The following is a 15,139-nucleotide window of genomic DNA, read 5'->3' on the forward strand; positions in this document are numbered from 1 at the left end:
CGCTGAAAATTCTGATTAATCTATATAAAAATGGCATGACACTAAAATATTATGTTTTGCGTATAACTGTACTATTATTTAAGTCTTGAATATATTATTTAAGTCTTAAATAATAGTTTAAGACTTAAAATAAATTTATTTATTAAAATTTATATTTTAGTGTCAAGACATTTTTTATAGATTAATCAGAATAATTAAATTTATCAGCGATTTGATAAATTATTTATCATCAAATCAATGGGAGTAAAAAATTTGCCACAAAGATTTATGTTTAAAAAATATCTGTTTTTATTAACATTTATAATTTACTGTAGTATTTTTATATGTTGTATAAACTATGCCCAGTTCAGAAATAACAGTCAGTAGATTTATTATTATTATTATTTAAATAAATCAAACTTGAGAATATATTGTAGAAATTATTTAAAGAAACAGATGAAAAACTTAAATTATGTATCTATTTTAGCATATACTTTATTTATTTAGTCAATTATTTTATAATTGATTTTAATAAATCATTTAAATTATTAATTTTCAAAATTAAAAATGTAGTTATTTTATTTTTACAAATCGCTACAAAAATAGTAAACTCTGGTTGTTTTAAGAATGTATTACTCTTGTAGACATCTGGTTGTTTTAAGAGTGTGTTATATCTTATAGATATTATTTTAAGAAAAGGATAAGAACACACTTGAATTATAATTCAGTCTATTTTTGCATATAATTTATTGATTTAATCAATAATTTTTATTATTGATTATAGTATGTCATTATAATTATTAATTTTCAACATTAAAAATGTAGTTATTTTATTTAAAAACACCGCTACAAAAAATAGTAAACTGGTTGTTTTAAGAATGTTTTACTAGCAGTACACGGTAACGTATTTCATACATTCTTAATTTTCCAAAGTATTTTTTTTTTCAATCATTAACCATAATTAAAATATTTATAAATGTTTGCCATAAAGATAAGATAAAAAAACTTATATGTAAGACGTATTTTATAAATTTTGGCTATTTTTTACTGTATTCGATTTAGAAATCACAATAGTCTAGCAACATCTCTTTTATCACGATTTATAAATATAAAATAAATAGAAATTTTTTGGCATTAATGTTGTTCAAAAATTTAAAATTTGTTTTTTTTTACTCTAAAAAACCGCTAAAAAAATAGTAAAATCTGGTTGTTTTAAGAATGTATTACTAGCCATATTCGGTAACGTATCTCATACATTCATAATTTCCTAAAAGATTATTTTTTTAATTATTTTGTTCGTCATTAAGCATCACTTACAGCTTTAAAAATGTTTGCCATAAAGATAAGGAAATAACTTATATGTAAGAATATCAAACGTATTTAATCAATTTTGGCATTTTTTTACTGTATTCGATTTAGAAATCACAATCAGTTGAACGACATCTCTTTTTTTACGATTTAATAATAAATTAGTTAATTTGTATTAAGCAATTTAATAAAATTGATTAGTTATTAAAATTAACTAAGCTGTTATTATTTTTATACAAAATATTTAGAATAAAGTACATACTTTTTAGTAAACCTTTAATTTTTATCGTTGGAAATATGATTAGAGAAATCGGTTTAATATATGAAATATCGAATTAAAATACAAAAAATTTAAACCACATTATAAAAGCAGAACTAATAGATGTATAGTTAAAAAATATTAATCAAAGCAATCTTACTAAAATTACTACTATTCTTAAATATTTCAAGTTTTTAATTGTTAAAAAATCTATGCTCTTAATCAGTTTTAAATAAACTAATAATGCCAAATACATAAATCGTTTAGTGATTAAAAAATTATATCTATTAATTTTTTATGTAAACTACAATACAGTTGTAAAAATTGGGTTTATTAAATTTTAAAAATACATTGGTCTGACAAAATAATCGACAATGAAATATTTTAAATGCTAAATGAAATGCTCTTGTTAAATACTGCATACTGACTGTGATTTCTGATCAGAATATATGCATCACAATGAATCAAAAAATAACAATTCTGAATATTTAATTTTATAATTAAATAAAAGGTAAATATAGATTTTCCTAGGATAAAAATAGCAGCCCTATTCTAAACCCTTCGATCTGAACCCACAGTGTGTTGTAGCGTGATAAAAACTTATTGCCAATTCGTGAAATTTATCTATTTATTTATTATTCACTCGCGTCCCAAAAAGCAGTTAGTACCGCGACAATGCGTCCCATAAAAAAATATTACGCCAAGTTCGTTAGATACATATTTTAGGTGAGACCACTAAATAACGTTAAACAAAGCAAGGAAACCAAAGTAAATCCCTTGAAGCCGCATTATAGCGCTAACAAGTTAAATTATGAACCTAAAAGGATTAACTTAGTCGTTATTTTTCAAGAAAATTATTACTACACAATACAGTTAAATATAATGTTCTTTTGTGTGCTAATGCTTTTTTAATAATCCTTTTTTGTCGTGACATAATAATGAAATGATAAAATTATAAAAAGATCTTCATGAATATGGATCAAGTTTTTTCACGTTCATTACAATAACGAGTTTTTTATATCTAAATTATTCAGTTATTCTTTATAAATAAATTTATCTGATGTTTAAATACATAAAATTTGCTGAACATTGCTATTAATTTTCGAAAACGAGTTAAAAAGCAATCGAGTGTACCAAAGTGGACGTTTTATATCTCAATAGCAAATTAATTAAGTTATAAACTTGAACACAAATCAAAATGAAATATAACGTAATACATAATAATATTTAGATTTACGTAAAATTACGAATGATCACTAAACTGTTTAAAAGTCAAAGTTATATTTAGATCTTAACTTCAATATTTTACATCAAAAGCGGTGAATCGTTTATGAGATGAAATGAAATACACACGAGCGTTTGAAGTGTGTCTGTTAATGCAATTTCTTAGAATTCTTGATATTCCAATAACAAGATTACAGTTATTGAATAAATAAAACACACTGTCATAGAACAGATATTAAAACTAAAAAAATTTTACGTCATTAAAATATGTACATAAATTTGTTTTCAATTCAGACTCAAATTTTTAATGTTTCAACAGATTTGCTAGACATAATTAAATGACGCATTGGTGTAACCTGTTATATTTTAAATAAATAAATATCACGCTTCATAATTAAGAAAGAAAAAGAGACATTTTTTGTTGACAAGTTTTGTTACTTCTTTTGTATTAATTATATAATCAAATAATTTATTCTGTGTACATAGTTGGTATCAAAATTGCATTACATTAGCTTTTAAAAATCTCTGTTAGCGATGCTAACCATCAACCGATGGATAACAAGCGAGTAAAATTATCACAAATCACTTACAGTAAATAATAACAATAGATTTAATATCGTTTTATTTGTGTACAACCGTCCTCCGAGTATGTCGTGTGTATTTTTTGCAAATATTCACATATTTTTTTTGTTAAACGGAAAATGTAGTGTGTCATAAGACTTACATTGTGAAAAATACTTTCAGACTTCCTGCCTCTTTTCTATACATGGCTCTTATTACCCAATTAATCTCTAAATGGGTTGTGCGAAGCAGAAGAATAGCCAGAGAATTTTGCATCTGGAAAATTGTGTGAGATATGTATCTCAAATATTATATTGTAATTAAAATGGCGGGTAATGCCCGAGTACCCGGTTCGGAAGCCCTAACCACACCCCATTTCACAGTCCGCTTCGTCATTGAAACTAGAATAAAAATATTTTCCACGTGTTCATAAAGGTGCGTGGGGTGGTTGTTCATTGTTTACCCAAATGCAGCGAATGTAACCCTAACTAGCCTACGTTAATTGCATATTTATATAAAAAGGGCCCGGCCGTAAATATGTCTCGAGTTTTTATGTATCGTCATCCCTAGCGGTGCACGGGAGCGTTTTTATTATTTATCTTTCGGCGGCCATATTTCAAGAGGCGCTCATCCCGGCGGACACACGTGACCAGACTCCGACAAACTTATTTGCACTTTCGGAAAATTTCACCGTGTGGATTTCGCTGCGGGCTTTCCCTTTAACGAACCTTTGAGGGAGACACGTATTCGCGAAACACAAGACCCTCCTTATTTTCAATCGTTCCCCTGCTATATTTTTAGAAAATTCATATACATAGGCTCAGTGCGAGAATAAAAGAGTTACATGTGTGTAACATGCTAGACTAAAACCACAATATCACGCTTAGGTAAGAGTAGATAGGGACAGACAAATATGCAAACATAATATCGTCATCGTCGACTCTGGAATATTATAATCAGGGTGTATGTTTTTACTTACATGCTAGCATTGTGTTTTATAGTATATTCTGAGAATATAATCTTGGCAAGCATATAGTGCAAGCCTTCAAAGGGGCGTAGCTGCAACACGTTTTTCTCTAAGCACAAGACCCTCTTTATATTTTCAATCGTTCCCCCGCTTTCGTTTTTATCAGCGAAAATTCCGCATTAGTATTCCAGCTATCCTCCTAACTGAGAATATTTACCGCCGTGGATTACGCCTAATTCAATTTGCAGCCTAATTTATTACCACCACTAGCAACACTGCGCAATTCTCTGCGGACCGTTGTTATCCAAATGCACCATGTCGTGTCCAAATTGCCAGGTGCATTCGCCTCGGGACTGTCTGTGATATTTATTTTAACTGTCTCTTTTGCTCGTTTCAGGACAATACCGCTCGCCCAGGATCACCGAGCATCCGTCCGACATCGTGGTGGCCAAAAACGAACCCGTGACTTTGAACTGCAAGGCAGAAGGAAAACCGAAGCCTAGCATAGTGTGGTTCAAAGATGGAGAACTGGTGGTCACCTCTGAGACGGACACCGAAAGCCATCGGGTCCTCATCGAAGGATCTCTGTTCTTTCTCAGGTAATATATATATATATAATGCCTTTTAGCATATAAAATGTATTTTAGAATGACATCACATAACATCCAAGAAATCGTTAATTAAAACCTGGATGTCGTGACAAGAGCAGGATGTGTTAATCTGCGTGTTCCTGAGTTACAACAGTTGCTTTTGAATCATACGATTATATATTCTATTCGTGATATATAATAGAACCGATTTGTTATAACATGTATACATTTCAAACCGTGCGTAACTGATTGCTTGACGTCAGTGTAGTCATTATTTTATAAAGCCTTTTATTTAAGTTAGTGCTAAGATTTTTGTATGTGTATATTGCTGTAAAGAAAGAGCAGATTAAAACGAAATTGATTTTGCAAACACTGAATTTATTACAATCACGTAGTTAAAAGTAAGTATTTTGTGCTCTGGAAATGTATTAAACCTATAGTATATTCGCAAATGTGCGTATGATCGTAGAATATATTTTCATATACATATGTATAAAATAATAAAAATTCACATATCATAACGCATTAAAAAAATTGTAGCGACCGTTTGCTATGCCACGATACGCTTCTTGGAACCAGATAAAAACTGCATTCCAATAAAAACATAAAATGAAAATTTTGGTTTTAAGAAAATTTAGACGCCAAGTTTTGTGTAGGTAATTTTTTTTTGTATTTAACTCTGAGCGGTATCGCCGTACATGTACGGCGGTCGATATTTTACTGTTTTGAGGTACCCCAAATAATTATATATTTACATATATAACTGCAGAAATGATAAATAAAAAATATTATATTTATATAATATTTTTTTTTAATTAAATAATGAAAAAATATTGATTAAAAAAATGATACAAAAAAATTCAACAAAAGCCGAAAAAATTATAAATAATATGTAAAATTATTAAAACACACTAATACAAAAAAGTATTAAAATCAATTAAAGCACATTGAGAAACACTGATTTTTATATGCAACATAAATAATAATAAATAAATAACAACAAATTAACTCACTACTCAAAGGGTTAACCTTTTCCGGCTTTTATATTATAAATAATACGATAAATAAAGATCTAAATATCAGACAATTTTCTATTTACTTAGCATTTTTTTAGTTCACATTTTAGTAAAAAAAAAAATTTTCTATGGAGTGCGATTTTTTTTTTTTTTAAATAATATTATAAATAATGATTTAATACAATAAAGTGTATTTAAATCTTTCGCTAATTAAATATTATTTTTATATATTAGATATCATATTTTTTACTCAGAAATTTCTAAAAAATTTAAATCAAACTTTAACCTAATTTATATTAACATATATACTGTTATGAAACATCCATTTTGAAAATTACGCATATAAATTTAATAATAAAATAAAATACAGATTTATTCAATTAAACATATAAATATAATGGTGGCGACCTATTGCCATGCTTAAAGAGATAACGCCATTTCTTGGAACCAGATTAAAACTGTTTTAAAAAAGGTGTGATTTTCTGATGGAAATTTTGGTGTGTCTGTTAGGACAGATTTGGGTTCTGAATAAACCCCTCCCCCTACCAGACGCCAAAGATACAAAGAGATGTGAGTTTAAGTCGTCACTGTTTGAGGATCGCAGTTATTTTTGCTTCAGAGGAAATTTATAATATGCCAAATTAATCATTCTAAACACGCCTAATTTGATAACTTTGATGTTTCGTGTAGCTAAAAACCATTTTCTCCAGTGGAGTGCGATTTTTTTTTTTTTTTAAATAATACGTAAGGTGTTTTAAATAATTGTAACATAATTGTAACAAAATATACTTCAGAGACATAAATTACGTCTGTTAGTTAAATACATGTTTCAAGTATTCTATTATATAATTGTTGTACCGTTAAATTATTTTGTTACGTAACAAAGATATGCTACATTTATTTTTGTTATTGAATCGGAGGTATTATGATACCACACCGAAAAATAAATAAAAAAAAGTATCTCCAAAATTGTTTAATATCATCTCGCGGGGGGCGGTATTTATATAGCGCACGAAATCCTATATAATCCCATATAAAAATGTTTTATTCATAAGGTCGCCGCGGCAAAGAATGCGAACTGTTGTTTTCCATGAATTTATCAAGTTCGTTTGTAAAGGAGAAAGTTTCCCGGTCGACTTGCGGGTAGATGGCTCGGAAAATTCATTTTATTCCGATACCGCGCGGTGGTTATTTCCTTTTTTCTTCTTCGGACGGAAGTCTTTCACGATACATTGCCCCTATGGTTTTTGCTCGGTAAACAATATTATTGAATCGTTGCGAAATCAGGTTCAATCACGGAGAAGATTCTTGCGGCCGGAGTTTGATGGGGCGACGAAAAGTTGGGCTCGAGATTAATGGAATCCATCAAAATTCACTGCCGACAATTTTATTCTGACATAAATACGGAGAAAAATTGATTCCAATAACGCCGAGTGCGTTTTTAACGTTCGGGGAATGTTTTTTTGCCCCGGGAATAAATGTCAATCGAGGAGAACTTTTTGGAAATTTATTTCACGCTCGAACGGATCGCCCAATTGGAAATGAAAAATATATGAACGCTCTTTTAAAATGAATTATATCCCTATCTACCTACATATATATATATATATAGCATAAAAGGAACCTATTTATTATTAATATAATTATATATAATAAAAAAAATCCTTTTAAAATGTACGTATATAAATATTTTATTATACCAGCTGTCGGTCCCTCACTGCTGTGAAGTACCGCAGCTAATACACATACATATTATAATAATTTACTTTTTTTGCTTATATGCACGACCTAGCTCGATTTTATTAATCATCACAATAATCACTCGTGATATTAGGTAAAACTTTAATAAATTAGTCGTAATTATAATTATATAAATCACTAAATCTGATCTCTCAGATTCAATTGAAACTAAAAAAAACAGTATATGGGATTCAAACTTAGGTTTCTTAAATATTACTAATCGACTAATACCACTCATCTATAAATGATGATTGAGCCAAAAAATTTCATCATTGCCACGACAAACAATCGAGAAAAAATAAAGTGCAAAAAACTCATTCAGCCATTGAATCATTATGGCTGAACACCAGTTATGATAAAGATGACTAAAAATCCTAGCCCTAGGTGAAATGTTTTTAACGTAATATTATTGTAAACAGTTAATATTGTCTAATAAAATCCTTTGAATCGATCTTTAAATTTTTGTGATTGATTTCTCAATTTCAATTATACTACACAATTTAGATATGAAAACAGATGTTCTTAATTACACTGTATAACATTTTTTTATTAAAAATATTGTAGTCAGAATTATATTAATTGTTTAAACTTTGAAAAAATATGTTATTTATAATTTATTTTCATTACCATTTTCGTAATAAATTAATTATTTAATATATATTAAATTAATATATAGTCGAATTTTATTATTTTTACTACACTACACTATCTAGAAGTTGGCCAAGTACGGATAATATAGTGGGTTACTTCGGTCGAGTTCGGTTCTGCCCGCTCTAAAATCTTTCGGAAATTGTCGGAGGTTACCGAGAACGGAAGGTAAAGTGGAAGGGGGGGGGGTAATTCAGTCGACTTGGTATTTTTTTCATATAAAATTAAATAATTAAAAAATAATTAGTAGTACTTGATTTTGTTAAAAAAATTGTTTCGAATATTCATATGTATTTTCCTACACCGGTTTATATATTATAAATGTCACACCATAACGAATTCTTATTTAGAATCGATGGCGACAAATTCTAGGTTAGTCACAGATGTGGTGTTCGTATTCTGAAGTACCGTTTTTATGCCTTATGACATTTTGCAAAAGCCGACAAAGATTTTGCGTAAATTCAATATTTACGACCGAAAACTTTTCACTGATATTGTATTGGTGAGTGCTGCCCACACAAACTGTTATAATTATCAGTAGCGTAATTTTAATAATATGACAATTTAAAAATTGCGATTATTTGGCACATTTTTCGATCGCGGGCAAATATGCCAGCTGTACGTGACAGAAGCCGCCGTCCGGACGGCATATGAAATTTGCGACAGTGTGGTCGCTTACTCCAAGTCGTAGGCTTCGGCCGACATCGAAAAATTTTACACAGTGTAATTTAAAATATTATTTTTTGTATTTTGAGAATCTCGTACAATTGTAAAATGTTCGACCTGTTTTGTCAATATTACAAGAACGGAGGTTAAAAATATAATTTTTACTCTGACCAAATATATCTTTTACTTTGACGAAATTTTTTTAACTGCATTTGTTTAATTAATTATTTCAGAAAATGGTTCATAAAACATATTTTTTTTGTGAGAGATTTTTTTATTTATAGTCATGAATTTTTCAATTAAAAATAATATAACTTTATATTAAGAAAATATTTCGTTAAAATTATATAGTGTAATTTTTCAACACAAACTTTATGCTAATTAAGAATACCTTTTAAATATATATTTTTTATACACTGACAAAAAAATTAGAACGCAATTCTTAATACTTTAAAATTCATAATTATAATTTAATGCTCAATACTGAGCTAAAAATATTTACGTTTACGATGAGACATCGAATATGCTCGGCTTCGTTATGCGGAGCGCGTTTTACTTTTACATACAATTTATTGCCGATTTGCGTTCTGTACGACACTTTCATGAATATGGCTTTATTGTCTGGAATCAAAGAAAAGCGAAGATTTATGAATAGTTTTCAGAGGAAATATCCCAGATATATCTACATGGGAGATTAGGGGTCGTATTTACTGAATTTTCGATATGGCGTGTATTTAATGAAACACTAGCGCTCGAGAATGCCCCCTTTACCCTTAATGAGTATTCTAAACACAATGATGTTTTCTGAGATAGATACGAGGAGCTGGAACAATTTTAATGTTATGTTATAAAAAGTCCAAGGTAATTACATAATTAAAGTACTTAAACACCACATTGGATTGTCCCACTTGGCACGTTGCTTAGAACTCGGAATCTAAACGCTTTTACCCTATATTCCTGACATTTTCCTCGTGTCGCCCTACTTCAACCATCGCCTACTTTCCATACGAGTGTCAGCTGAATAATATAATTGGCCCGGCCGCATGGGGTGCATTTGCAAAATACACAGGGGGGCGCAAAGGTGTGCACTTAATCAATTTGCGGACGCCGGGCCATCTAGGCTACCCCTTTGGCAAATGTTTGCTATTTAGCACATTAACCCAGTTGGCTAAAGGCCGGCAACCTTGGCAACCTTCCATTTTTCTCAGCCGTTTACAGCCTTTTTATTTATGCAGATGCCAAATCTCACAACCCATTTTGATAGCCTCCGGCGCGATAATTCTCCCGGAGGGACTCTTTCGCAACTACCTTTTTTGCCGGAATCACCTACGAAACTTCTCATCGAGATTGTGTGTGTAAATGGATATAAAAATCATCTCATGAATTCGCCTCTCATATACACTGAAAGTACTAAACCTTTCATACTTTGCTCCCATTATTTTCAGAATAATGCGTTCTTCTGCGCCTTCTAAACGGAACAATCTTTGACTTCAAATATAAGACATGATATATATAATATACAATAATATAACCTATTCCTATTTTTATTATCTGTGGTTTTAGGTCGTCATTATATATAGGACTGAACGCGCATGCGTGCATCACAGCGCGCCTGAGACGTCGGCGCTACTTATGCGCACACGTTAACATAACAAGAAATGAGAAATATAAATTATCTCCGAAGCTTTTCTCTAATGAAGCGAACGATCGAATGAGATTAAGTGTTCCTTTATGTAGTTAAATTCGCTAATAATAATTAGAATTAGACATGAAGGTGCAGGCCTGGGAATTCCCGGGGCCCAACTCATAGTAAAAATATATAAATGAATCTGAACTAAACTACAGTTGTTTAGGGTGTATGTTCTTATGTATTTCAGATATAAGTTCCTTTAGCCCTTTTTATACATAAAATAAATAAAAAGAGCGGAACATTGCCTTCAAAAGTACCCACTTTCTAGATAGTACTTTCGCAATAAACATTATTATTCAAAAGGACAGATTGTAATTTTTTGACACGGCTTCGTTTGTGTTATAATTATAACAATTTATTATTTACTTTATTGCTGTTTGAACGTTTAAAAAATATTAGACACGAGAAGAAATATTCAACGAATGTATGTTAGTAGCAGTAAATTTAGACAAACGGTCTTTGCCAGAGAAGATTTGGCTAGTGCTCCAGTTCTAGACTTTACAGGTAAGAACAGTGGACGCGACCGAGAACTATAACCACCTTCCGGAGCCCATATTTGGAGCTGCTCGAACACCAAATTATTGAGCAATTTCCAAAAGTGTAACTCGTACCTATTATTATTTATTGAATAAATTATATTATGATCTTAAAAAATATATTAAATGACATTTTTTCATGAGGCCCGGAATCAGTGTTTTCCCAGGGCCCGGGTTTGCTCGCGGCGACCCTGCGCACACATTAACATAACAAGCAATGAGGAATCCAAATTATCTCTGAAGCAAACGATCGAATGAGATTAAGTGTTCCTTTATCTAGCTAAATTCGCTAATAATAATTCGGATGAGCCATAAAGGTGCGTCATGTATAAACGTCGAATCGTAAGCCCTTCATTTATACAATTAACTTGCTCGCTTATATACTAAAATTCCACTTCATTAAGCAAAAGGTCTACTTTTTGACTATGGATATTTATCCAACATACCTGTGGTAACTTTTGTCGGAATTAAAAATCATATGAGGGTAAAGTGTTGAAATATTAAACAAATAACCCTTTCCTCGATACTCGTGGTGTCGTTTAGACACCAAATTTATCGGTAAACAAGACTACATTAACCGCGGCAGAGACTATAGTTAGCGGTCGAACGCCATTAAGTTCGGTTTATGTAGTGCAGCGACGCTAAACCAGCGGCCGACGGAGCGCTAAACGGCTTCGCATTAAAACCAATGTTCGCCTATTTGGACTGATTTACCATTCCTGTTACAGCAATTCCCGAAATTCGATCATAATCAACATAAAACGTTACAAAGTCACATTTTTGGATACATACACTATAACATTTTATGGCATCGATGTAAGTTTTTTTATAGGTTTTCAAGTGTCTAAAAAGTTTGTTTGTAATGGATGCAGTCGCGAGATCACATTACGAACCCCAACAGACTCGCTAACAAAAATTCACTTCGTGACTACTTTTTGATGGATTGGGTGAGAAGGGTGTGCGAACATACTTTTCGAGAACAACTGTCGTCTCCATATTGAAGGATAAATATCACCCTCGCCTCATAATGGTACAAAAAGGTTTTTATATTCAAAGCTAGTTTACCTCGCATCCATGATACGTTAAGTTCATAAAAGGGAAGCATTGTTGTCGGTTGAAAAATGAGGATGATTTTCATTTGACTGGACTTTGTTGTTCGTTTTGTTGCCATGGTTCATAGTGATACGATATGAAACATGGCAACACAATTAAATAAATAAACAATGTATTTTTTGTTTAAATAGTCTAACCGTTATTTTTAACACGTGGAGTGCGTTATTATTCGGAGTGAAGTGCATTTTTTAATTTTTGTGGGGTTCCAGCCTCTTTAACAAATTCCATTGAGTTAACCCGCTACATTTTTATTCTTGCGAATTGTCCTAGGATTATTAATATACATATTCTCATCTTCGTGCAATATTTCCCTGGCCGTACTCGTTTTCTTATACTATATTTCTAGTATAAAATCTATGTACTCTTTATATCTGGTCTTTAAGCTGTTAACAGCTTAAATACCGGTGTTTATTTGCCGAGCTTTGCTTGGTGGCCGGGAGATTTCGCGGAGTAATGGCAAAGAATTACCTTTTTTAGTTAATTCCCTATAACTTGTAAACCAATTAATATATTGTATCGAAATTTAATTTGTAGCTTCCTTAAGATTTTTCGCGTAGATATATTGTAAAAACGTAATTTAACCAGTGTTTCTAAATCTGTGGATTGCATAATTAAAAAAAACATATTTACAAATATAATATTAAATATTTACTATAAATTACAATCAATGTTATTCTAAAAGGGTAAATCGCCACTACCTGTTCCGTCTTATCAGCTTACCTTATACCTTTTAAGAATTCATCTATTAGAGTATATGACACTATTTTTATCTGTGTGAATTCCTGACTTCAAAATGCATTTTATAATCGAAGTAATGTAGTAATATTTAGTCTCTTCTGAACTATCGGTCGAAACGTATTGCGAAAATTGCTCTTCTCTCTGTGATCTTTTTTGATTGTGATTTTGGTTTAAAATTTTATTTTCAATCACCGCAAAATAGACGAAGGAAGTGAAACCTTTTTGGAAAATTATAAAGACGCGTTGTTCAACGCCTCCAGTGATTGTAAACATAGTGATATGTGCGAATGTGACGAATTTACATTCATACAGTTCATCCTCTTCATAATGACAATGTTTTTATACGTATCACTCAAAAATATTGAAATATATAAAAAAGTGTAAATAATAAAATTAAACATGAATAAGTATATAGTGTAGTTTATAAGTGTAAGTGAAAATAAATGTGTTCGTGACAGTTGTACGCTGAAAAATTAAGTGAGTGCAAATTATATTATATTATAAATGGATATTTTTTTTATAAATGGTTTATACAAAAAAATACAATTTCCTTTGGTCACTACAATTATTCTCGGTAATTTCGAGTAAATTATTAATTTTTTAACCCTTTTTACGCGTTAAGCAAAAATAATATTTTATTGTTTTTTTTTTTTTTTTTTGAAAAATGCAAATTTTACCTTGATACTGTGTTTAAATGTTCTGATTTTTTAATTTTTATTTATTTAAAATGATATTTTATGTTTATTTACAAAAAAAAGTTTTTTCTTGAAAAGCATTTTTTTTTACTGATTTTTGCGTAAAGAGATAAAAAATCAATTGGGCGACTTTAGTCGCTTTCCGCGTTCAAAAGGTTAAGCTAATGTGGTGTTCAAAAAAAAATGGTGTAGAGTACGCTCGAGATAAGGATGCCGGTTTATTATTGTGTGCGTGTACATGTATATGAGAGGGAGAAGCGATGTAGCGTGTACTTCGTTATCTCGCTTTCTCTTTTAAGGACAGTCGCTGATTCGTCAACGCTGGTATTCGTCATTAAAGTGCAGTGTGGCACAGAAGTTCGATCTTCTCTAGTGATTTATTTTAAATAATTTTGTGTTGATATTGGTTTAACCCAGATATGCCCACTGTCCCATGGGTAGGTCAATAAACTCGTGCCACTGTGTTTTATTTATAAATGAAATTTTAAGAGAACAAAATTTCTTGGGCATATCTGGGTTAATTGATATCAAGGCTTCAAGTATACACTAAGTTATTCGTGGATTAAAATATTTTAATTATTTTTCCATTAATCCATACGTTGTTGGTTTTTTTACACTATTCTCTGTAAGGCTTAAAGAAGTTATTATTCTTATCGTTGCGTCAATGATAATTTTTTAATTTATTCAATGGATTCTAATGATTTAATAGAGTCGTCGAGCCATTAAAAAATCTGCGAATAATTTCTTTCCCCATTTTATATCTTTTTGCTTTTGAAGAATAGCTAATGACTTTATTATTTTTTTGACTAGTGAAAGATTTTGAATTTTGCAAATATTTAATTAATGACATCAATGTCTGGCTTCTTCGATTATATAATATATTATTAATTGTCCGTTGAAATTTCCAACTTAGCTCAGATGTATATATGATAAATAAACAAATTAAATATTCTGAGCGAAATTGTTTTGAGCCACACAGTTCATGCACACAATAACAAACCGGAATCCTTATCCCGAGCGTACTCTAAATACTTATTAAAATACCCTGGTAACATATAATTTTCTAACTTATATTATATAAATACTAAATATACATCTTCAATATTTCTTGAATATCCAACCATACTTTTACAACTAGTAAATATATGTTTATTTAAAATTACTTTCATTGCCTTATTTTGTAATTTAATCCAACGATCATTTCGAACAAATTTAAAGAAAAACCAATTCGCTTCGAATGTAAGGCCTAACAGCGAAAGAAAGAACATTTATTTTCAATTAATTGTAATTCAGCACTTAGTAGTAAAAATACTTACCTTTTTATTGAATGTTTAAGGCAGAGTTGAAAATTTTATCGGGATAATTCACAAGAAAAAATAGCATCAATTACTATTGTGTATCAGAAACAA

The 15,139-nt window shown here is 30.3% G+C and overlaps 2 protein-coding genes across 5 annotated transcripts in view; one reads left to right on the forward strand and one right to left on the reverse strand.

Moving 5' to 3' along the window:
• The window catches only part of agt (O-6-alkylguanine-DNA alkyltransferase), a 595,014-nt gene that overhangs the window by 294,867 nt on the left and 285,008 nt on the right, over nucleotides 1–15,139 (reverse strand). The window lies entirely within an intron of this gene.
• The window catches only part of LOC148238277 (roundabout homolog 2-like), a 305,326-nt gene that overhangs the window by 152,961 nt on the left and 137,226 nt on the right, over nucleotides 1–15,139 (forward strand). For all 4 annotated transcript variants that reach the window (XM_088191034.1, XM_088191016.1, XM_088191025.1 and 1 more), the window contains exon 2: nucleotides 4,696–4,897. In XM_088191034.1, coding sequence (XP_088047160.1) covers nucleotides 4,696–4,897 — 202 coding nt within the window. The remainder of the gene's footprint in view (nucleotides 1–4,695; nucleotides 4,898–15,139) is intronic.

Source organism: Plectrocnemia conspersa, unplaced genomic scaffold (assembly GCF_051122295.1).
Source record: "Plectrocnemia conspersa isolate PC_06_02 unplaced genomic scaffold, ASM5112229v1 ptg000001l, whole genome shotgun sequence".
Classification (NCBI taxonomy): domain Eukaryota; kingdom Metazoa; phylum Arthropoda; class Insecta; order Trichoptera; family Polycentropodidae; genus Plectrocnemia; species Plectrocnemia conspersa.